The sequence below is a fragment of the Medicago sativa genome, chromosome 8, assembly GCF_051527215.1.
Source record: "Medicago sativa cultivar Bolivia chromosome 8, Bolivia_mono, whole genome shotgun sequence".
NCBI classification, from domain to species: Eukaryota; Viridiplantae; Streptophyta; class Magnoliopsida; order Fabales; family Fabaceae; genus Medicago; species Medicago sativa.
Window position 1 is genome coordinate 19388313 of NC_140756.1, and position 24594 is coordinate 19412906.

At 30.6% G+C, this 24594-nt stretch overlaps 3 protein-coding genes across 4 annotated transcripts; all 3 read right to left on the bottom strand.

Annotated features, from left to right (window-relative positions):
* Positions 1 to 614: 614 nt before the first annotated feature.
* Positions 615 to 2180, bottom strand: LOC146897594 (cytochrome b561 and DOMON domain-containing protein At3g07570-like). The gene is made up of 3 exons (XM_085738943.1): positions 1917 to 2180; positions 1071 to 1473; positions 615 to 983 (listed from the first exon to the last, which is right to left on the bottom strand). Exons 1-3 carry the CDS (start codon positions 2112 to 2114, stop codon positions 958 to 960), a joined length of 627 nt encoding a protein of 208 aa, XP_085595069.1. The 5' UTR covers positions 2115 to 2180; the 3' UTR covers positions 615 to 957.
* A 707-nt stretch (positions 2181 to 2887) lies between these two features.
* On the bottom strand, positions 2888 to 8693 carry LOC146897595 (cytochrome b561 and DOMON domain-containing protein At3g07570-like). The gene is made up of 6 exons (XM_085738942.1): positions 8493 to 8693; positions 7999 to 8404; positions 6200 to 6369; positions 5036 to 5441; positions 3432 to 3718; positions 2888 to 3244 (listed from the first exon to the last, which is right to left on the bottom strand). Exons 1-6 carry the CDS (start codon positions 8664 to 8666, stop codon positions 3014 to 3016), a joined length of 1674 nt encoding a protein of 557 aa, XP_085595068.1. The 5' UTR covers positions 8667 to 8693; the 3' UTR covers positions 2888 to 3013.
* A 352-nt stretch (positions 8694 to 9045) lies between these two features.
* Positions 9046 to 20903, bottom strand: RNS2 (ribonuclease 2). 2 transcript variants are annotated; one of them, XM_085738946.1, is made up of 9 exons: positions 20672 to 20903; positions 19583 to 19611; positions 13371 to 13444; positions 12702 to 12803; positions 12584 to 12587; positions 12200 to 12291; positions 11292 to 11453; positions 10975 to 11074; positions 9046 to 9454 (listed from the first exon to the last, which is right to left on the bottom strand). In XM_085738946.1, exons 1-9 carry the CDS (start codon positions 20884 to 20886, stop codon positions 9408 to 9410), a joined length of 825 nt encoding a protein of 274 aa, XP_085595072.1. In that variant the 5' UTR covers positions 20887 to 20903; the 3' UTR covers positions 9046 to 9407. The 2 variants fall into 2 exon arrangements, with proteins under 2 accessions (XP_085595072.1, XP_085595073.1); XM_085738947.1 differs by lacking the exons at positions 19583 to 19611; positions 20672 to 20903 and adding exons at positions 14073 to 14101; positions 14869 to 15166.
* Positions 20904 to 24594: the final 3691 nt, after the last annotated feature.

Consider the following 24594-nt stretch of genomic DNA (forward strand, 5'->3'; position numbering starts at 1 on the left):
TCTCTAAATGGAAGAAATTGAGATGATCATAAATGGAAAGGATCTTAACTCGTCATAATTATGGAATAATATACGAAATGGAAAGAATAAGTATAATGGAGAATAAAATGGAAGGATATGTAGGATTCACTAAATATAAGAATGAGTTGTAGTTAGACTTGTATTGTGTCCCTCTACTCAACCATGCATTATAAAAAGTGGAGTTAATTAAGAGTAAATGGAAATCACTAAGACACTACACACCAACAAATACTCTGAGGATGAAATTGTGATCCCCCCAAACAGGACTTCACAGAAGTGATTTTGTGTGGAAAGCCGTTAGAACCGACAATAATAGGATGTAACATTAATCAATTATGTCATGTTTAATTAATGATGAAAGATAAGAAATGTTATACTTCTTCAGCAGGAACCTTGTCATCTTAGTCTTCAGCAGGAATGATAACTTGCATAACAAGTAATCTGAGAGCAGGAAAGTGAATCAGCAAATTATGAGGATGTCCCAATGAAAATTTCTGATATAATCACTCACATAAAAAAAAGGCAAAGGGCAACCTGGTGCACTGAAGCTCCCGCATACGCAGGGTCCGGGAAGGGGTCCCACATCAAGAGTCTTGCCAGAATTTGATGTGTTTGCTATTTCCAATTAACCAGGTAGAATTCTCAACATAGTTATTACAGAAAGGACTATGTACAAGAGAATAAAAGGACAAAACAAACCCTTAACATAGTTATTAGAAAAAGAAAAAATCTATAACAATAACTAATAACTCTATAACATATAATCTAAGACTAATTATGCCAGCTAGAAAGCAAAATGTTTGAATAGAAGCGTGCAAATAAAACCAAGTGGGATCCCGTTGCTTGAAATAACGGTAAATTATGGATCCGAGTATCATTAGAGTGCTCCATCCTGCACTCTGTAGAATGCCATGCCTTCTTCTTCGAACTTTTAGGTTACATTTTTTTCTTAATTATTTTACCTGTTTCAAGATATACAAAGCTATAATATGCATATTGCAGTCGTTTTAACATAATGAAAAGCTTATATAAATGCAAAATTGACTAACCTTTTGAATAATCTATGACCAATGATATGTGACCACTATGTTTGGACAAGGCATAGTTAGGATAAATAGGAAATACACCATTTGGTCCAATGGCAAATAACAATTTATTACTAGGTTGTGTAGTTTTCAATTGAAAGATCATGTAAACTAGTGAATTGCCAGCTGCAGCTATGGATGCATTCATAATATAAAGTTCTCCTTTGTCAAGAATCACTTCATTTGTTGATTTTCCATCAAGAGAGTACATTTTCATTCCCCCTGGACCTGAAGATGGCATCCACCCAACAATTGCAGTAGAACCAACCATGTTGCCATTTTTGGAGAAACCTATAGCTGCATATGCTTTTATGTTTGTTGGGAATGAGAATATAAAATTCCACACATCTGATGAAGCCTTAGCATACTGTTCAATATTCACAAGAATAATTTCAATGTCAAATCGATCACTAAGTCGGTAGCTAACATTCGCATCATTTTGCAAATCGATCACAAATTCATTTAGCGACTTTTAAAGACTAAATTAGAGACCGATTACAAAATTTGGTCACTATTGGTCACTATGGAGACTGAAATGATTAAATTGCTAAATTGATCGCTACATAGAATTTTTTTAGTTGAATTCGCACATATGAATTGTTCATTTTAGTTGTTGGTTGAAGATGGAACAACTGGTAGTATTTAAATCAAATATGAAGTTAGAATATGAGTTGATCCACCTTTATCCAATAAGAGTTAGCGACGCATACAATTCTACCTCGTGATGCTATATAAAAAGTGCAGTTAATTAAGAATAAAAAAAAATAACGATGGATTCTTAAAAAAAAAATGGAAATCACTAACACATACTCTGAGGATGAAATTGTGATGGACCCAAACAGGACTGAAGAGAAGTGATTTTGTATCAAAAGGAATTGGTTGCTGAAGTTGAACCAAATTAGAGGCACATGAATCTTGAGACGTCCCAAGGATTGATGAACTACAAAGGAGAATGAGAAAGATTAATAGGCAAAAGTATGTCAACTTAATTTTTGTGTGGAAAGTCATTAGAACTGATAGGAATAGGATTATTAGGATGTAACCTTCATTAATTATGTCATGTAAGTTTAATTAATAATTAAAGATAAGAAATATTATAGGTTATATTAACCTTGGAGTTAACGAGCTACTTGGCAATTGGCAGTACTGGATGGAACATGACATATATGATATGGTTGTATTTAAAAGAAGGCTTACTTGTTTGAATTACTTGTCTTATAGCTAGCTAGTAGTACTTTTTAAATTAAGGTACATAAACCAGAAAGAGAGACATGTTGCGAATACATAATTATATTCTTTATAAATTAGCAATATTTTACGACCAATAAGAGTTGGGTCCAGCGGAATAGGTTTAATTCGCAAATGTTCGAATTTCAACTGACTGAAAGAGGTATTCACATTTAGTGTATGACAAGTAGGGATTGGATAGCCCAACTGGTTTGAGCTAATAAATAAGGGGTTTGAGGTTCTAAGTTCAAATCCGGACAAAGGAGTTAGATAAAATTGAGATCACCAAAAAGGATTGGTTCTTGAAGTTACACCAAAACGGATGGAAGACACTAACACACAAACACACACTTCGAAACAAACATTTCAAATAACGCTTACTCAAGCAAACGGATTTTTTGTGTGAACATCATATGCATATAACTGCAAAGACTAATCTCTCGAGTCAGATAGGACCACAATGAGTGATAAAACTCTCCCTCAAACAAACATATTTGGTTAATATTTTAAAAAACATTTTTTTTATTTCCCTTATAATCTGTCAAACATACATGTTTACCGTAAAATTAATTCATTTCTAATCATCCTCTCATACAATAAGATTACAAAAGAAACTAAAGAGCTCATAAATGAAAACCAATGATGAAACAATTTTAATCTATTTATATAAAGAAAAGAATTTAGTCTTTATTCCACAGTCCAATCTCAAAAATAACTGCAATGGAGAGTAATATTGCAAGCACAATTCCATAAGCTACCGTCCATTCACTTCCTTCCTTGCCTAAATGAATTCCATAGAAAATGTTGGCTATGGATAGTATAATTACTATTCTCCCTATGTTATGATGATATAAATTCCAATGCTTTCTTGCTTTTGATTCCTTTTTTGGTCGAGCAACAAATGCCATTACCTATCAAAACAAATACACTAATATTATATTAATTGATTTAAACTTTGAACTACCATTATTTATGGTTTGATTATTTGAACGGTCCGATTGTGGTTTCATTTAAATTCGAGCGGTTTAAAGCAATTGAACCATGATCTAGATGTCTCGTCAATTTGCCTAAAAATAGATCAAGGTTTCAAGAAAATACCTGGAGGCAAGCAAGAACAAGAATGATGATTCCAAGTGTCTTGTGAAGATTCAAATTAATATGGAGTTGATTATTGAGGATAAGCCCAGTAATTACACCAATTACTCCAAGAACAAAGCCTAATGATTGAACTGAAGCATGGAAATTAAACCAAAATGGATCCCAATCCTTGAAGTAACGAGCAACTATTGCTCCCATTATGATGAAAATACCCCATCCCAATATATTCAACACTCCATGGCTTCTTTTTAGGTTCATAGAAGATGAGTTTCCTAATACACTTGAACCTGTTTCAAATGAAATAATAAATTAAGTAATCTTATAAATGACATCATACTTGGTGGCCAAGACGAAAATATTGTATAAATACACATTACAACATAAAATTTACAGTAATTTCTACAACAAAAAAAAAAATTACGGCAATTGATTACTAAAATGTATTCTAGAAAGAATTAAAACAATTAAGTAGTAAGAACTTGCAACTATCGCAATTGTACGATTTGAACTCTCATATCTCGAACGAACGGTTTACATTGTTAAATCGGATTATGAATACAATTTTCTCGCATCTAATTGTAAATAATCGGATGTGTGATCTAGACTATGTGATATTGATCGGATAACTTATATTTTAAGTTGAACAAATTGGATTCAAAATTTTATATCGAAAATGTAAGTTGCTTGTCAACTTCAGCCATGCATGCTAGTAGCATACTCTCTAACACATTTTTCCAATAAATATTCTTCTATTGGCTGAAATCCAAATGGAATCCACTAAATAATGTAAATCCCACGTAAAATTATATGAATTTAAATAATTAAAAAAAATGTGGATTGAAAATAATGTGTTATTGCATAATTTTTTACTATAATAATGCACCAATCCAATTTCAAAACACATGGTTATACCAAATAAAAGAGGACAAGACATATGGCTTGGTTTGGTAGGTTGTTGATTTCTGATCTTACATTTCAACTTAATTATTCTCTACTCTTGTCAATAAAAACCACTGGTCCAAATCTAAGTTATTATTTTGACAGTAGATTAATGGGCCATGCGCCCATGCTGATGCTACGTCACATGCTAAAATTAACCAACCAAAAGGTCAGAACTAGAACAATTTTCACTATATAACATGCTTAATTTGAACTTTCCTACTTTATATATAGTACCTTTTCTCCTTGTTATGTAATAATATAATCATAAAGCAATTACCAACTCCACGGCTAAAAGTGTACAATTTCTTCATTGCAAATCAACATATGAACATACATTTTTGCACATATTTTTGGGCCTAAAGCACATTGTCACCAAATCTCAATCATTGTAAAGATTAGACTGTCACTATGATGACAGTCTAATATGAAAATGATCTAAAAATTACTTTTAATGAGATATTATTTTGAATAGCTTCTATTAACAAAGACAAAGTTAACTCGGCATTTTTTGAAGAAAAAAAAAATGTCTAAATATTTGAAACTGTAAAAATAAATAAATATATATATATATATATATATATATATATATATATATATATATATATATATATATATATATATATATATATATAGTGCATAAATTTTTTTGACAAGTTAATTACCTGTTGCATAATTCACCGTAACAGAAACTTTGTCTTGGTGCTGCATTAGAGAAAAACTTGGAGCCGTAGGAAAAACTCCGTTGGGTCCTATGGCGTAGATCAGCCGCGACAAAGGACGGTTTGTTTGTAACTGGAATGCCATGTACAAACGTGATGACTGTGATGTGATCAAAGTTGAATTGTTAATAATTGGTAAGTTGCCTCTATTTGGAACCACTTGGTTTGGTGCATACCCTGATAGAGAATACTGTTTCATGCCGCCACTAGCTCCATTAGATGAAATCCACCCTACAATAGCACTTGAACCTACCATACCTCCATTGGGAGAGAACCCTATAGCTATATATGAATTTTGGTTTGGTGCTGAGAGAATGAAGCTCCATATGTTTGAAGATGTCTGAGAATACTGCATGTATATAGTTTATTTATGTATAAGGTTAGCCTGCTTAAAATTAATTTTGAAATATAAATGTGTATTAGATGAAACTAATTAAAAATTTAAGATAATATCAATATAATTTTAGAATTAGTTTCATTGCCTTTATTATTGTTATTTTGATATATTTTGATATAGGATAAAATTTAGGTTTTGTTCTATAGATGTGTTAGTACCATTTACCAAAGATACAAGTTACATAGATTTTCGGCGGTGTCAAAAAAATGTTTGGCCAGCGCAGCCACGCACCACGATAGTGATCAGTCCTTAGTTGAAAACTTTGAGATACATTTGATCTTGGATAAAAAAAACTCCACAATGATTAAATTTTTAAATTGAATTTAAATTTAAAAATGTTTTGTTTATACTATTAGATTAGATACACAATCCATGAGTTGACTTGTCATTGAAGAATGTAAAAACGGTACACAATAAAATATATGTAAGTTTTGTCCATTTCGATGTTGGTTGTATTGTATCATGTTAGAACCGTGGCATCAATATTTGAGTAGTAAGACTCAAAATGAGATTCAAAATCAGAATTAATTGAGCTCGCATCCTCTTCAGTGTCTCCATCCTTTGCAGCCGACGACCAACTTTTGACCGTAGAGGTTAGAGACGCCGAGAAGATGTGGTTGCAATTATGATGATTGTATTGCAAGTATTGACATTCAAAATTTGAATATAAATAGATAAAAACTGGTTAAGTTAAATAGTAATGCACTTACTCTGAGGATGTATCCTTGAGCATTCCAAACAGCAAGACAATTGAGCTTGGTTGTGTCAAAGGGGAGAGGAACACTGAGGTTTAGCTTGGTGTCACATGAGTCACCTTGTGAATTACTTCCATCTCCTTGTGAAGAAGAACTTCCATTCACTTGTGAACTTCCAAGGTTTGCTGAAGCAACAAAACAAATTGTGAAAATGAGGAATGCTAAGTACACCTTCATTTTTGTCTTTCGTTTAATTATGTTTGTGTGTTTGTAAACATATTCGTAAGATTTGTGTTATGAGACACATTGTAATTTAATTGATAATGAAAAAGAAAAAAGTTGTTATAAAGAAAAGGTAAAGGAATTATTATTACAAATTAAACAATGGTATTTGGTTGCAGAGGCTGAGAGGCAGAGGCAGTTTATCAATAATTATGATGACCTTTATTTGATTAAGTAGATTTGGTAGAAGGCTAACTTGAACCATTAATTAGTCAACCTTTCATTCTTTTTTTTATTTTTGGGGCAACGTAAAGTCAACCTCTAATACATTTTTATTTTGAATGGAACCTTTCTTTCATTCATGAAATAAGATTAAGAGGGTCAAAATTATCATCAAATTATGATAGTTCAAACTTTACATGCATTATTAGAGTAGTATTAATTATGCTTCAGTCCCTCAAGCTATTTTTAGGTGCATTCAGACTCTGTATTTGAGCTTATATACTGGCTTGAGTACTTGCGAAACTGTTTTAGCTTATGGAAACAACTTATAACATGTTAACAAACTGTTTTCGGCTTATTTTATAAGCTATACATAATAATAGTTTATCAAAACAACTTATATGCAAAAAGTTTGACTTCATTTTATCTTTTTATTACCGAAATAATGAGTACATGTAAACACTTAGATTTTTTTTTTTTTAAAGAAGTTAAATTAGTCCACTCAAACATGTAAACACTTATATAATAAGCGCAAGCATCAATACAGCAAGCATTAACAGTTAATTTTGTGCAGTTTTTTTAGATGCAAAATCTACTTAGATAACTTGGGAATAGTTACATCTTCCACTGTTTGTTCTTCCCAACTTCCCTTTTTTTGGCTTTTCTTGTTTTTGATAAAAACATCTCACCCACTATGTACATGCCCAATCTAAAATTTCTCTAAGTGAATGAATTTTCAACCACAAACCGTCAATATTCAACCACAAACATAATGATTGATGACTTATAATGATGTGTACTTGGCCATTAGCCACAATTATACTTATGGAAAGCAAGAAAGTAAAAACAGATATCGCATTTGTACTATAGAAACTTTGTTGCTTAAGTTACACTCTCTCCCACGTGTGGCTTACAATAACCCAAACCACAGTTTAGTTATATTTTACATAGTTTTTGATGGATTTTTTTTAATTCAGCGTCATAGACAATTAATTATCCAATTAGTTGTCCTTACAAATAAAAAAATTAGTTTATTCTTCAAAAGAGAATAGCAACCATTTTTTACTATTTCGAAGGAGTTGAATTCACGAAATGCAGTTGACGGTTTGGCTTCTTCAAAAAAATAAAATTGAAAAAACAAAATGCAGTTGACGCAGCCTCCATCGCAGTCGCAGTAAAAAATTATTATGTCATACAGTTTAAATTGCCGTCTACAACAGCAAGATTTAGAGATTTCCACGACGGCATTGCAGCCATAATTTCGACCACATCAGCCACATTTTGCCGCAGTATAAAGGTCCCTGATGTAACAACAAATGCGACCACAACCGCAAATTAAAATCATCAGAGCTAAATATATATACACTAACCTTTTGAGTAATCTATTCTTGTGGAAAACTTGTCGAGATGTTTTGTTAGAGCATAATTTGGTGCTGCAGGGAATAAACCAGTGGATCCAGTGGCAAGTATCAGCCAGGACAAAAGTACAGTAGTTTCTAACTGAAACACCATGTATAACCGAGAGGATTGTAAAGTGATGAAGGTTGAATTGCCTACAACCTGCAAGTTGCCTTTATCAGGCACTACCTGATTTGGGGTAACCCCACCAAGGTAATACTGCTTTATCCCTCCACTGGCTCCTCTAGATGCCACCCACCCTACAATTGCACTTGAACCTACCATGCTTCCGCTGGCCGAAAACCCCATAGCTATGTAAGAATTTGTGTCTGGAGTTGAGAGAATGAAGCTCCAAATGTTTGCAGAAGTCTGAACATACTGCAAAACAGTAAACATAAATAATTTGTATATATGGTGGTACTGAAATAGATATATATGTAATGAACTTTGAAAATGGTGCACCTACTCTAAGGATGAAACCTTGAGCATCCCATACAGAAAGGCAATGAAGGTTGGTTGTATCAAAAGGGATTGGAGCTTTGAGGTTCAGATTACCAGTACATGAATCAGTTTCTGGCCTTGCATGGAGGAATGAACCAAGAAAGGTAAATATGAAAAGGAGTGGCAGAGGTGTCTTCATTTGTCTCTATTTTTTGTGTTTGTGTTTGAAAAGTGTGATGTATAAGGAAGATTTATTTGGGAATGTTTACAAAAAGGATGAAATAAAGTTAAACGAGGTAATGATTATATTGTAAGTTGTAACTAACATGGTGGAGGGGGGCATTCTCAATTATGACTATAAATTAACACGAAGATTAAAGTCCACAAGAAAATAAGGGGGTAAAAAAAAAAGGGCTATTTTGCATCAACACAAATGCAAAGTTTTTATTTATTACTTCATATTGTCATAGTAGTGCATCATGTTTCTAATGAGAGACAACACGAACCAAGCTCCTGCTTGAACTCAAGCGTAATACAAATGTATATAAAGAAAGGAAGATTTATCGCAAACGTATATATGGTGATAATAAAGGAAAATGTTTTCATTTACCGCAACTCCTTTTGATATATTTTCATTTACCGCAACTCCTTTTGATATAATATGTCTTATTGTACATTCTTTCAATGATAATGATAAAGAAACATATACAACCCAACCCCCCAAAACAAAGCAGTGCGCTGAGATAGATCCAGGATAATACTTTCGGCAATCTCTTCATTTTTCCGGCCAAGTTTAGCAGGTATATGTCCAGTTCTTCACTTTATCCAATTTGTCGTCTCCAAATTGATAAATAATACAATGTCCAAAGAAATTCATGTCTCTGACTTTGTTTATTCGCATGGTACAGAAATATACAAATAGAAGCACACTACCATAACCTTAAAGAGCCGCATCATGTGACGCCCAACGCTGAAGTCCATCACGCTCTACAGATGCAGAGATTATTAGTATAAAATAAAATTGATAAAATGAATTACACAGTGGTCAATGTTTTACACTATTTTGGGCTACCAGATATATATCACATTAAAAACAATGTTCAACCCCCAATCCATAGAATGATAGAAGTTATCAACTAAGTAAATATTTAAAAATGTGTAGTGATATTCACCAAAATTAAAAAATAGGCAGTGATAAAATAGGCAGCCATAAAATTGCAGCAGATTACCAATTATTGTCTACCTAGACTGAAGTTGAGTCAAAAGCAGACCCTCCTTTTCTAGGACAGAGTACCTTTCCGATCCTCCAAACTAAATATTTTGCACGCTAAAATACGCTTTTGGTCGCCTGAGTTATTTTTAGGCTTCACATTGGTCCTTTAAACTTTATTTGTATCGTTTTGGTCCCTTAAGTTACAAACAGTAGACACTTCGGTCCCTTAAGTTTTTTTGATTTCACTTTGATCTCTTAAGTTACAAATATTAGACACTTTGATACTTTGACAGAAAGGACCAAAGTGACTGATATTTGTAAATAGGGACCAAAATATCTGATATTTGTAGCTTAAGGGACCAAAGTATCTAACGTTTGTAACTTGAGGGACCATTATACAACGAAAAAAACTTAAGGAACCAAAGTGAAAAAAAAACTTAGAAGACAAAAGGTATAATTTAGCCTATATTCTATCTATTTCCACAATCTGATTTTCAATTTAAGGAGAAGCCATGAAGCAACTAAGTTGGACACCGTCTTAAGATCTCAGGAATCTAAGAGATGCAAAGATATTGGGGAGTCTAATTTCTAGATACTCTCAAAAGTGATCCATTTGAGCCACAGGCAGCAAGTAGGCGGGTGTCTGTGGTAATCTCATACACTTATCAAGCATAAGGATCCTCCACATGCTATCACGTGATACTCTCAAAAGTGATCCATTTGAGCCACAGGCAGCAAGTAGGCGGGTGTCTGTGGTAATCTCATACACTTATCAAGCATAGGGATCTTCCACAGAAGACAATATTCCCAGGACGCTTTTTGGCTTCTCTGTGGTTTTATAGCCAGGACAGCTAAGGGTGTTGTAATTTTGGATTTGCGAAAATTGGAAAGCCTTGCTTTATACTTAGTTCACCCCAACACCACTTTCTGGGTTTGCTTTGTTGTTGAAGTATTGATTTTTATTTGAAGGATTTCTTATCATTATCCCTATTTGTACTTTTTTCTCTCTAATGAAATTTCTTCTTCTATCTGAGAATAAATAAAATTGTGCTCTTTCTCAGTACTACTGATATCTAAAATACTTGTGAAATAGTACCATCAAGTTTCTTGTTCAGATTTCAAGAATTGACAATGGGGTGGTAAGCATTGATCAAATCATAATCAGCATGAGTAACATTAACCAACTATCCTAAAAGCACAACTTTCTAGGATTTAGGGTTAAAGTCAAGAACAACTGAAAGTCTGAAACAGCAACAGTTATACTAGCATAAAGGCCAAAGAGTAATAAGCTTACCAATTGATACAGTTTCTGGCAAGCTAACATATTTAGGACATGATGCTTTTTTAGTAACCATGTCAATTTTAGCGTCTGCTCCAATAGCACAATCACGTGGCTGCAAAAACAAAAGGGACAAATATACTAGAGTAAGTATGGTGGCAAATTTAGTGTTTAAATAGGATTAGTAAACCATTCTAAAGTACAATATCATGAGAATTCTCTCATAGTTCCCACTAAAGTCTGTTTAATCAGGGTGAGTCTATTACAAAACATGGGACATCTTTTAGTTTCTTATATGCTGAGTCTATTACAAATCAGAGCAAATTTCGAACCTTGAAGTCCTTATAGAAGCATAGACGAATTTCCTCTACAGCACCTTTTGAGCAAACTATTTGAGGAGATATATGGAAAGCATTCTCAATGGCAGAGATAATGCCTCCGAGGGGATACTTTTCTGTGTTTGAGGGAACATATCCAGCATCATTTAGAACGCTCTGAAAAATGTTAAAAAAAAAAAACATAATAGTCAAAGTATGTTGTGATGCATATGCAATTAGGCATTTGGTCTTTACAATCAAAGGTTTTGCAAATACAATTGGTAGTCATTCCAAAAACAGAATAACCTCCAACCGCAGTACCCTATAATAGAGCATCAAGGAATTCATATAACACCCGCCTGCAATAGATAAGACGATGCGCCTAGTTGCTTGCATGCATTTGTTTGGACAATACAACAGCAATAGGCCAACCCTAAATCCTAATAAAATCTACTATCAAAGCATTCTCATATGTATACAAAGGCACCAAGGTCAAAGGGACGACTAATTGAACAGTTCATCGATCAGAAGACAAATTTTATAAACTGGAAGGACGATCGGTGAATAAATGATTCATTAATTAATATTCAAATCATATCATGTTGAGGGAGATCACTGGCTAATCGGTAGACAAAATTCATTTGTTTTTTACTGTGTTGGGAAGGAACGAGATGAAAGTAAAATAATAACAGCTACATGGACTGACATTTTATTTTCTAACTTCTAAGTGCTAGTATTCAGCAAAGCAAGTTTGATATTTAATCTGGTAGGAGAAATGAGAATTAGACATGTGACCAAAAGTAGAAATACAATCAGGTATATACTTCTCATCCTATTTTGATTATTACTCCATGCGAGTTAATTAGCAGAGAAAAAAATATAGAAATTTATGTGTAACAAAAAACTATGCTCCAGAAACTTACTGTAACGTTATATTTGAAATAAACATTCAGCGTTGTCAGGAAATAATCATATTCATTATGAAACACAGGAGACGAGCATGTACCATGCTTTTCTGCAAATAAAATTTCAATATTAGAATATTAGAATATTAATACAAGAAAACCAAAAGATTTTACCTCAAACAAAACACAGAAAATATTTAAACCAGTGACAAAAGAAAATTTTGTAACTAAAAATAAATGTTGAAACTTTGAAGACTTTGTACTTTAACAAACTAATATTCTATATAACCTACACAAATTGTTTAGGGAAACAGTCAACAATTACTCTCCAGCAGCAAGAGTAAGACATTGAATGAACTTCTTAAATCATGTAAGTGAGAAAAAGCTATAAAAGATTCTTACCCCACTGCGAATGTGCACCGACGTGGTAGCCCCAGAAACATAGGCCATATCAAAAAATAAGTTAGATTTGATAATAATTTAAGGATAAATGAGAAAATAAGTAATTTTAAGTGACCACCTCATGACCCCAAAATGTACTCTTTCCACCACTGCATGATGATGGTGAGCCACAGCTCAATGATGGCCAATATTTCTCTAAAGCCTCATTCAATGTCGATATCTGCACATAAAATGAAAAAGTAAAACTTAGAAAAGTTTAAATGGAGCGCTAATGCAACAAATTGGATTTTTTTTTTATCAAACTGCAACAAATTGGATTAAAAACAAACTCAAAGTTCTAATGGTGGTATAGATATAAATGCAACACTAACACAACCAAAATGTAAACGTTAAACCAGTGAAAATTTCAAAATAAAAAAATGCAGTTTCAACAGCTAAAAAAGTTTTTTTTTTTTTAATGGCAAATGTTTTTTTTTTTTTTTAAGAAGCTAAATTAGCCCACCCAAATTGACACCAGAGAGAATCGAACCTGAGACCTTGAAGAGGAGCACACTCCCAGGTCCCAATGTTAGTAGTTAGTTGTTCTCGAGTTTCATCAATTCAAAATTATTTATCAACAAATTATCGGATAAAACTAAAAATTATTACTAGAACTTCCTGCTATAACTAAGCAAGGTAATTCAATTTTATTTTGTCCAAAATTTGTCAGTCCAAGCATGAAAAGTTGAAAACCGATACATATGGTTTGTAATGTAATGGTTTGCGCATTATGGTCGGGAAATTGTACCTCTTTTGGATCAAAATGAGATTTAGTGCAACAGGATGGCCAAGTTCCATCATTGTAGTCAGGCCAGAGTCCATCTATTATACAAGCACATATAATGATCTGTTAAGATAATTGTGGTAGGAATGTCCATAGTCCATACACAGAAGAGACGCAGGTTGGTATATAGTTTACCTCCATAACAGATTTTGATTTTTACAAACAAAAGAATCTAAAAACAAGATGGAAAGCAATAACAGAAAGGATTGATTGATGAAATAAAAATAAATAATAAATAACAAAGCATGCTTAAAGTTAATTTCTCAATGGACTTAAAACATCCTTTGAATTTTCAGAAATTTTCCTGACCCCTTAATGAGGAGAACCTCGTGTACTCGGATATGAAGCACCAACACAAACGTAGACACCGAACAAGACACTGACATGTAGACATTGTTAATAATTTAAGAAAATGAAAGCGACTGAAGGTGATCACATATTTTGATGTTGTGTCGGTGTCTGCGTATCTGACACGGGAAATACCTTTAACCCAAAGTGTCAGTGCTAACCCCAGCAAGAACTCCACAAATCATAAATAGAATTTGATTCAATACACATACAGTACAATTTTTTAAACCCAAAATAAACAGGTAAACAAGAAAGAGCCATTTCAACATATCTAAATTATCAATGTAACAATAACAAATTTGAAAATTTCAAACTCACGTATTGTGAATATTCCGGGAGAATTGGAGCTGAAAAGGAGCAAAAGAAAAAGAAAAAAAAACAAAAATAGCTATCAGAAATTTAACAATGTCACTCTCATATCAAGTATTTTTATATAAAATGCAAAATTAAAACCAATTTCATTCCACAAGTCCATAAGTATAAGTGGTATTAAAACAATAATAATCCAAAAAAAAATTCCATAAGCGGTATTAATAATGTAATTACATTTATTTCAAAAGTTGAATCATTCATTTATATAAGATTTAAATATGATTTTAGTTCTTGCAATTATAGCATTTTTTTATTTTAGTCCTGTAAATTTATTTATTTTAGACCCAATCTATGCAAATTTAAAAACATGGAACTAAAAGCAATAGTTTCTGAATTTGTAATGACTGAATTCAAAATAAAAAATAAAAAAAAATAAAACTTAAGAGGACTAAGGGTCTGTTTGTTAAGACATTTATTCGAGCTTATAGCTTATAAGCTCATATGACTAAAAAATACTTGTTTTCTAACTTTCATTTTCTCACCAGCTTATAATTATTTTAATGAGTTTGGGTGAGTTAGCTTATAACTCATCATAAGCTAGTTTGGTAGCTTTCCGATATTTTAACCAAACAGATTACTTAACATAGTTAATTCAACTTAAAATATAACTTCCCTAAAAAAAAACTTAAAATATGACAAAAATGATTGAATTAAACCTAACAACAACTTGATAATGTTGAAATAATAATTAGATATTCATATTGAAATGAAAAAAAGGAAAAGGAAAAGGGAAGGTTGTTACCCTCTGCAGCAACCATTAGAGGCACAACAATAGCGCGTGCGTTGACAAAAAGTACCAGGCCATTGTAACGCCAAAGCGAAATAATCAAACTCTCTCTGATTTCCTCCTCCGCCACCACCACGCTCTAACTCATCGGAGGCACGTGCCGGAGAAACTGTTCCGGCGAAGACGACGATGAGAGCGAAGAATAGGCATAGAAGAGGAGGAGAAGACATTGTTGCGTGATGCGTTTGGGTTGGTATCAGAAAATAAATGCAATGAAATAGGAAGGACTTGATTGTTTTTAGATTGGGTAGTTACGAATTGAGCTGAGTTTGTTTCGTTATTTATTGCATTAATCTCGAGGGAGGCTTCCACGTAATATGATTCTCTTTCTTTAGATATTTTGTCTTCTCACGTAATTTTACTCAATTGGCAATTTTAATACTAATATTTTTCATCAAATTTTTTAGGGTTAATTAAGTTTTTGATCCCTATAAATATGTGCAGTTTTGTTTTTAGTCCCTATAAAAACAAATCACACTTTTTAGTCCCTATAAAATTTTCCGTTAGTGTTTTTAGTCCCTGTTAAATTAAAAATTTTTTAATTATGCTTAAACTTCTAAATTCTTGAAAGATTTTTTACAGACATGTTCATAACATTGTAAGACACTCTTTTATAAAATCTTTCAGTTTTTTAACATGTAATGAATTAAATATGAATTTTTCTAAAAGCCAAAATTTCAAGATTATATTAATGAAAATTTGGACCTGATAATAAAATTTTGAGTTACTTTTTTGCGGAGAAACTTTGTATAATGTTCTAAATAAGTATGCAAAAAATATGTTAAAAATTTAAAAGTTTAAGCATAATTAAGCAAAATTTTAATTTTGCAAGGACTAAAAGTATGTGTTGGTCCCTGTTAAATTAAAATTTGTTTAATTATACTAAAACTTTTATATTTTTAAATGATTTTTAACAGACATGTCAAGAACATTATAATAATCTCTTTTATAAAAAATTAGAATTTTTTAACATGTAATGAATTAAATATAATTTTTTTAAAACACCAAAAATTCAAGATAAAACTAACGAAAATTTGGACCTAAAAATAAAATTTTGAGCTAACTTATTGCGGCGGAACGTTTTATAATGTTTTAAACAAGTATGTAAAAAATCTTTCAAAAATTTAGAAGTTTAAGCATAATTAAACAAACTTTAATTTACCAGGGACTAAAAACACTAACGGAAAATTTTGTAGGGACTAAAAAGTGTGATTTGTTTTTATAGGGACTAAAAACAAAACTGCAAATATTTATAGGGACCAAAAACTTAATTAACCCAATTTTTTATTTATTTTTGTTCTTATAATACACTTACTTATTTACTTAATTGATGTTGTGTTGGATGTTAAAAAAAATGATAAGTTTTTTAAGTTTTTTTTTTTTGATTCAATAGCCTAGTGGCTGGATCACACACTTTATAAAGTGTGTAGAAGTGGGGAATCTGGGGTTCGAACCCCAGCCCCTGCAAATATTGTTCATGGTAGCTACCAACTGAGCTACACTTACGGGATAGTTTTTTAAGTTATTATTGACAATTAATAAAAGTTTTTCAATAAAAACGATAGGTAAAATACTAAAAAGAGTAAAATTAGAGTTAGATCTTTTTAATTTTTGTGTAGCCGGATTTAAACCTCAGACCTTATATACATTGTCTCTACAAATTAAGTTAAGCTCACACGACAATTTGGATTAGATCTTCCAAAAAGATTATTGTTCATAACATAACAAATCAATTTTAAATTATCAAACTAAAACATGTCAACATTTACTATGCACTAACACTCCAAATAGATGGATTGTTATTTAAGTAACTCATGAAGTAAAGTGTAGAGACTAAAATGTTCGCAATTAGGGAGATTATTTAAGTAAATAAATGTACTTCTTAATTATTATTAAATTAAAATAATAATATTATGTTAATATTTTAAAATATAAATCATAATTTACTTTTTCAAAAAAATATAAATCATATTTATATGGGAAAAATGATAATTAATTTGAGATAAAATATTCTAAACATATTTTCTTTTTAGAAATCGTGGTTGGACCTAACAAAGCCCTACAAAACCGACATGTGAGATGAGAATTTACAAACACATTGTCAAATCATTTCATATCTGATATGTGATACTTTTAACACACTATCTGAAACGTGGACATAAATAGCAGATGGTTCGATAGCGAAAATCTGATAAAAAATGACCCAACAGATCTTGGAGGAGACTCGGATGTCATCTTAGAAATCGTGATTGGGTCTAATACAACCAAGATTTCTTTTTTATGGATTTTTTAAAGGAGAATGTTAACCCGTGCCCCAGAGCATTGGTTAAACAGCTAAAAGATGTAAAAAAATTATTAAAAAGTGATGTAATAATTAGTTAGTCAAAAGTAACAGTTTATATTTGCAAGACAATTTTTCTATTTTTGGATTCCGGGGCAGTGGTTAACAATACATTTTTTAAACATTTCTTTCTTTTGTCAGTAAAAATATCTGCAAAAAAAATTAAAAATTTGCTTTTTTTTTTTTTTTACGAAAAAAGGTTGCTTGTCACTATTAGAAATAGAATTTTCTATAAGCATATTCCTTTGTACCTTTTGAGGATGAGGATGTCGTATTCGCGGAAGTAGACAAAAATAGATTGCTCAATATAGTAAGCTAAGCTGGTCAATAATTACGATTTTTTAGGATTAACCTTCTTTTTTCTTGCCAGTTTTAAGATTGATGACGGACTAGTTTTTTTAATATTAAATTAGACTGAGATTGACTGATAAGAAAATGTTTTTCTTTTTTCAAAAATAGTACGTGTAAGACTCACAAATGATACAAGGTTAAGTACTTATAAAAAGAAAAACATATTGGATCATTAGAGAAACCAGGATTACGATCTACATTATATTAAAAACAACTAAACACAAGTCACTTGGTTATCACATTTTATCCTTTAGAATATTTTATTTATGGGTCTCTTTTTTATATATTGTTCAACATTTATTTATCATTCAACGTAGTTCTAACTCACTAATGCTAGACAATATTATAAGTGATCATTTTTTTTTATGGCGCCATGGTTCATGGAGGATGATCCCTCAAAAAAAAAAATGGTTCATGGAGGATGTGTTTACTAAGGTTTTGCTTATGAATTTTTTTTTTTTTAACTAGTGATGCAAAGCATCACAAAATATCATATATAAAAAGAAAGAGAAATACAAAACGGATAGGTTGGAGGACTATACCAAAGCCAACCTTCAAAAATTTACAAATCTGTAGTTAGGAAGTCCTAACTTGTTCCTAATCATTTCCTGTCTAATCTCATTTGGAGCTTCATCCCACCATATTGTATCATTGATAGATAAGCCCATATTAGCCAAAAGATCAGCACAAGTGTTTCCCTCTCTAAAGATGTGACTAATTATGAAATTCATTTGTCTGGCCTTGATCAAACAGTTAGACCATCTATTTCTTATGTGCCAAGGAACAATGAAAGATGATGAAAATGCAAGCATAACAATTTTTGAATCTGTTTCTAACCAAAAATTCCTCCAACCTTTTTCATGAGCAACCTCTATGGCAATCATTGCTGCACTGAATTCTGCCATGATGGCTGAACCAGGCCCTAGGTTACTTGCAAAACAACCCATACAGTCAGCAACAGAGTTTCTAAAAATTCCACCACAAGAAGATTGCATTTGATTGGAAATTGAAGCGCCATCATCATTGCTTATGAATTTGAAAATGAATGGATGGAAGAATTTTAGGAAGAAAAGAAAAAAAAAATAAAGTGGAAGAAATATAGAACTTTGGAGAGGGATAGGGAGTTCGTTTTTCTTCGTGATCCCATTTTTTTCTTTTTTTGAGCAAATATATATTCAATCATCCTAATTTGTGGGAACTCAAATGGTATTGGAGGAGGATTTCGAAGAGGTTTGTATAAATTCTTTAAATTTGATCTATGTTGTTATAATATTTTTAAAATTTAAAAGATATAATCATAATTTATCATTTGTTAAAAAAAATACTCATTTAAAAATGTGAAAGAGTTCCTCTACTTTTTTCTATATTTTTCACCCGCTAACATTCTCTCTTCCAATCCAAAATTCCTAACAAAATCTAAGAAAAGAACTTCTATCTATTATTATAGAAGATGTTCTAAGATGTATATGGTGGGCGTTAGTATCATCCCCTTGTCACCCAAAACCTCCCGAAAGAGAATATGCTTTGTATGCACCGTCTCTCCACATGAATATCCATCCATATTATGTGACTTAAAAAAACAGACAAGCCATTAAAAAATAAAACAGAAAACAATTTAAAGAAAAAACAGAAAATAATTTTGAAAAAAATAACAAAATCATATTTTATTTTGATGAGAACGCTAAGGCTATGTGTTTATGTCTCACAAGATAAAATGCTATAAACACTTTCTTTTTATCATTCTTTCTTAGATTCACTTTTTTATTAGATGATATATATATATATATATATATATATATATATATATATATATATATATATATATATGTTTTACCATTTTACGTGGGATCTATTTATAAAGTATGTGACCTACATGAGTTTTTTAAACCCAACATAAACAGGTAAATAAGAAAGAGCCATTTCAACATATCTAAATTATCAATGTAACAATAACAAATTTGAAAATTTCAAACTCACGTATTGTGAATATTCCGGGAGAATTGGAGCTGAAAAGGAGCAAAAGAAAAAAAAAAACAAAAATAGCTATCAGAAATTTAACAATGTCACTCTCATATCAAGTATTTTTATATAAAATGCAAAATTAAAACCAATTTCATTCCACAAGTCCATAAGTATAAGTGGTATTAAAACAATAATAATCCAAAAAAAATTCCATAAGTATAAGTGGTATTAATAATTTAATTACATTTATTTCAAAAGTTGAATCATTCATTTATATAAGATTTAAATATGATTTTAGTTCTTGCAATTATAGCATTTTTTAATTGTAGTTCTTTAAATTTATTTATTTTAGACCCAATCTATGCAAATTTAGAAACATGGAACTAAAAGCAATAGTTTCTGAGTTCGTAATGACTGAATTCAAAATAAAAAAAATAAAAAATAAAAAATAAACTTAAGAGGACTAAGGGTCTGTTTGTTAAGACAGCTATTCGAGCTTATAGCTTATAAGCTCATATGACTAAAAAAAATACTTGTTTTCTAACTTTCATTTTCTCACGAGCTTATAACTTATTTTAATGAGTTTATAGAATTTTTGGGTAAGTTAGTTGAAGTAGTTTATAACTTGTCATTTTTTATCTCAATTTTTACCATGCAATCCTAATTGAAAAAAATAAATATTAATTAAATATACAATTGTTTATGTCATTTCATATTTATAAGCTACTTCAACCCCTACAAATTCACTTAGCTAGCTTATCCTCTACGAGCTAGCTTACCAAAAAGCAAAACTATAAGCTAGCTTATAAGTCATCCAATACAAGCTAATTTGTTAGATATCCGATATTTTTACCAAAGAGTCTACACCTTTATATAATTACTACTATCAACCAAAAAATGAGATAGTAATTTTGATAAATATACCTTTTTTTAATCACAAACAGATTACTTAAAATAGTTAATTCAACTTAAATTATGACTTCCCTAAAAAATAAAACTTAAAAATATGACAAAAATGAATGAATTAAACCTAACAACAACTTGATAATGTTGAAATAATAATTAGATATTCATATTGAAATGATAAATGGAAAAGCCTGTTACCCTCTGCAGCAACCATTAGAGGCACAACAATGGCGCGTGCGTTGACAAAAAGTACCAGGCCATTGTAACGCCAAAGCGAAATAATCAAACTCTCTCTGATTTCCTCCTCCTCCACCACCACGCTCCAGCTCATCGGAGGCACGTGCCGGAGAAACTGTTCCGGCGAAGACGACGATGAGAGCGAGGAATAAGCATAGAAGAGGAGGAGAAGACATTGTTGCGTGATGCGTTTGGGTTGGTATCAGAAAATAAATGCAATGAAATAGGAAGGACTTGATTGTTTTTGGGTGAATAGTGTTTTTCACCCCTGTAATATAGATCATTTCCGGTTTTCATCCTTATGAAATTTTCGGTCTGATTTGCACCCTTGTAAAAAAAAAAAATTCCTGAAAACACCCCTCCCCCTCCAACTCAGCAGATTCGCCTACGTGGCGCTGAGTTGGCTTTTTTTTTACATTTTTTATTTTTTTTAACTTGCCGCGTCATATATTATTATTAAAAAATAATAAAAATTAATTTAAAAATAAAAAAAAATTAATTTAAAAATAAAAAAATTATTTAAAAAATTTGAAAATTAATTTTTGAAAAAAAAATTGTAATTTTTTTTTTATTACCAAAATTTTTACGATTTTTTTATTCCGGAAATTTTATTTTCAAAATTTTAAAAATTAGAGAAAACATAATCACATTTTTTCGAAATTAAAAATATTTTAAAAAAATCTGGAATTTAAATTTCAAAATTTTTAAAAAAGGTCAGATTTTTCATTGAATTTTTTTTTAAATTTTTTTTTCTTTGTATAAAAAAAACCAACTTTTTCCAATATTTTAATTTTGAAAAATATTTTATAAAAATTATGGAATAAAATTTTCAAAAAAAAATTTGAATTTATCCTAAATTTTTTCCAGAAATTTATTTTCGAAAAAAAACTTGAATTTAAAAAATTATAAAAAAGGCAAATGATTTTACGAAAAAAATTTTTTAAAAACTTTTCGAATCTGGAACTTTTTTCCGAAAAGCCAAAACTTTTCGGAAAACTTTTTTTAAAAATCTGGAATTTTTCGAATCTGAAGTAGAATTTTTTTTTCTTTTCGAAACTATGAAGATTTTACGATTTTGGCTAAAGATTCAAACGAAAATCCATTTTGGGGCTAATGATTCGAAAAATTTCAGATTTTTCTTTCGAAATTAAAAAGTTTGTTTTTTTTAATACAAAAAATAAAAAATTTTGGTAATAAAAAAATTGTTAAAATCTTTTTAATTTCTAAAAAAATGTGATTATACTTTTTTCCTAGAAATTCTTCGATAATAAAAAAAAATTAAGAATTTTTTAGAAAAAAAAAAATTAAGAATTTTTAACAAAAAAAATTTAAGGAGTTTTTACAAAAAAAAATTTAAGAATTTTTTTCAAAAAAAAAAATTAAAATTTTTTTTCAAAAATTAATTTTCGAATTTTTTAAATAATTTTTATTATTTTTTTAATTTTTTAATAATAATATCTTATGTGGCAAGCAAAAAAATAAAAAATAAATAAATAAAAAGCCAAGTCAGCGCCACATAGGCGATTTTGGTGAGCTAGATCTGCTGAGTCAGCGCCACGTAAGCTAATCTGCTGAGTTGGAGGGGGAGGGGTGTTTTCCGGAAAAAAAAAAATTTACAAGGGTGCAAATCGGCATCGACCTCTAATTTATGACTAATTTATGAAATTTTACAATTATAATAGCGGGAGGGGTGTTGGACGGAAAAAAAAAAATTTACAAGGGTCCAAATCGGCATCGACCTCAAAATTAGTATTGTACATCGGCGTCTAAATTGTTTAGCATGACCCTGCAACAAAATTATAATAGGGTTTACAAATTATTTAAGATGGTCCTGCTACAAATTTATATATATATATATATATATATATATATATATATATATATATATATATATATTGCCCCCGCTATTCAAAATTTATGTCACTGTCACTGATGTGTTTACTAAGGTTTTGCTTACGAGTTTGAAAGTGAATGGCTGGAAGAACTTTATGAAGAAAAGAAAAAAAAATAAAGTGGAACAAATATAGAACTTTGGAGATGGATGGGGAGTTCGTTTTTCTTCGTGATCCCATTTTTTTCCTTTTTTAGCAAATATATATTCAATCATCTTAATTTGTGGGAACTCAAAAATTGTATTGATAGAGGATTTCGAAGAGTTTGTATAAATTCTTCAAATTCAATCTATGTTGTTATAATATTTTTAAAATTTAAAATATATAATCATAATCATAATTTATCATTTGTTTTAAAAAAAATACTCTTTTAAAAATATGAGAGAGTTCCTTTACTTTTTTCTATATTTTTCACCCGCTAAAATTCTCTCTTCCAATCCAAAATTCCTAACAAAATCTAAGAAAAGAACTTATATTATTATAGATTATTGATGTTAAGATGTATATGGTGGGGCCGTGGGGGTTAATGTATCCCCTTGTCACCCAAAACCTCCCGAAAAGAATATGCTTTTTTTTAGAACAATGTATCGAAAGGAGTTTTGTGTCGTTTCTTTCCCAGCTCTCGTGATGATCAAGATAAAACAACAAATGATCAGGTTAAAGTTAGCTCTTGAATTTGAATTGTGTTAGTATAGTATATTAACTTAAAATTAGCTCCTGAATTTGAATTTGTGTACATTGTGATTTGTTTAACTTTACTGATATCTATAAATTTTGATGGATTTTTTCCTATATCAAGAATACTTAACTGGGAAATGTTTCTATACATGAGCTAGAAGTTTATAGTAATCAGAATTATGGTTTGGTAGGTTTGACATTTGCGTTGCAATTATTTTGTAAATTATGTGGCTTTCGATTTGGAAAAACCAACTGTTAGGAAAAGATGAAATAAATCACCGTTGCCATCTAGTGTTATTATTGATAGAACATGAACATGGATGCTTATGTTTTCTTAATCTTTACAGATTCTGTGATGGTGAAAAAATGTTTGTTCCAAAAGGTCCACGTAGTTGGTTTCAGAGGGCAGCTGAAAGTATTTGGGATACCATAGGCTATCCCCTTTTATCCCTAGTTCTTATGTTATTTTTTCTGAAATGGTTAGTTATGAGTTTTTTTTTTAAATCTATACTATATATAAAGAAAACTACCCCTTTCAGCACACTTTTGGGTTGAATTTTTCTTTCCAAAAATACCCTTAATTTTTAATCTTAATTTTAAATACAAATAACACATGTAACAAATAGATAAGAATAAATTTAATTTAAGGAGAAAACTTACACACAATTCCTTATGAACTGTTCTTACTGTTAGCCAATTATAAAATAACACATGGATTACTAATCCATGTCACTAATCGTCTTCGTTAACCATCTTTTTCCTCAATTAACCACAAATCAAACTCACAAAAAACTAGCACAAAACAGCTGATTTTACGTTGTACATCTGTGTTGTTCCCCTCAATACAACCGACAAAGATTGACAACTATTTTCATATCCCTTCCAAAAAAAACAATATTTCCATATTATTTTATTACTTCCACAAAAAACAGTATTTTCATATTATTTTATTAATATAATTTACACTTCCTTAGCCTTTGATCAATTGTAACAAACGTGAGCAAAAAATAAAGGTAAAGATTGAACTTTAAATCCTCGAAAAAAAGATTACTAACAAACGTGAGCAAAAATTTTTGTTAAAAATTAGACTTTAAATCCATTAAAAAAATATTAGTAACAAACATGAGCAAAAAATATTGTTAAAGATTGGACTTTAAATCCTCTAAAAAATGATTAGTAACAAATGTGACCAAAAAATAATGTTAAAGATTGAACATTAAATTCTCTAAAAAAAAGATTAGTAACAAATGTGAGAAAAAATAATAATGTTAAAGATTGGACTTTAAAATGCTCTAAAAAAATATTAGTAACAAA

Excerpts from the sequence above, each read along its gene's own strand:
- LOC146897595 (XM_085738942.1), bottom strand. The coding sequence starts at position 8,666 with ATGAAGACACCTCTGCCACTCCTTTTCATATTTACCTTTCTTGGTTCA. Across the intron at positions 5,442-6,199 it reads CTCAAGGATACATCCTCAGA|TATTCTCAGACATCTTCAAA; the intron begins GTAAGTGCATTA and ends ATATACATGCAG. Across the intron at positions 3,245-3,431 it reads TTGTTCTTGCTTGCCTCCAG|GTAATGGCATTTGTTGCTCG; the intron begins GTATTTTCTTGA and ends TTGTTTTGATAG.
- LOC146897594 (XM_085738943.1), bottom strand. The coding sequence starts at position 2,114 with ATGACTTTCCACACAAAAATTAAGTTGACATACTTTTGCCTATTAATC. Across the intron at positions 1,474-1,916 it reads ATCACAATTTCATCCTCAGA|TATGCTAAGGCTTCATCAGA; the intron begins GTATGTGTTAGT and ends AATATTGAACAG. Across the intron at positions 984-1,070 it reads GGTCATAGATTATTCAAAAG|GTAAAATAATTAAGAAAAAA; the intron begins GTTAGTCAATTT and ends ATCTTGAAACAG.
- RNS2 (XM_085738946.1), bottom strand. The coding sequence starts at position 20,886 with ATGTCTTCTCCTCCTCTTCTATGCTTATTCCTCGCTCTCATCGTCGTC. Across the intron at positions 13,445-19,582 it reads TCCCGGAATATTCACAATAC|ATGGACTCTGGCCTGACTAC; the intron begins GTGAGTTTGAAA and ends CTTGTATAATAG. Across the intron at positions 12,804-13,370 it reads CTCATTTTGATCCAAAAGAG|ATATCGACATTGAATGAGGC; the intron begins GTACAATTTCCC and ends TTTTATGTGCAG.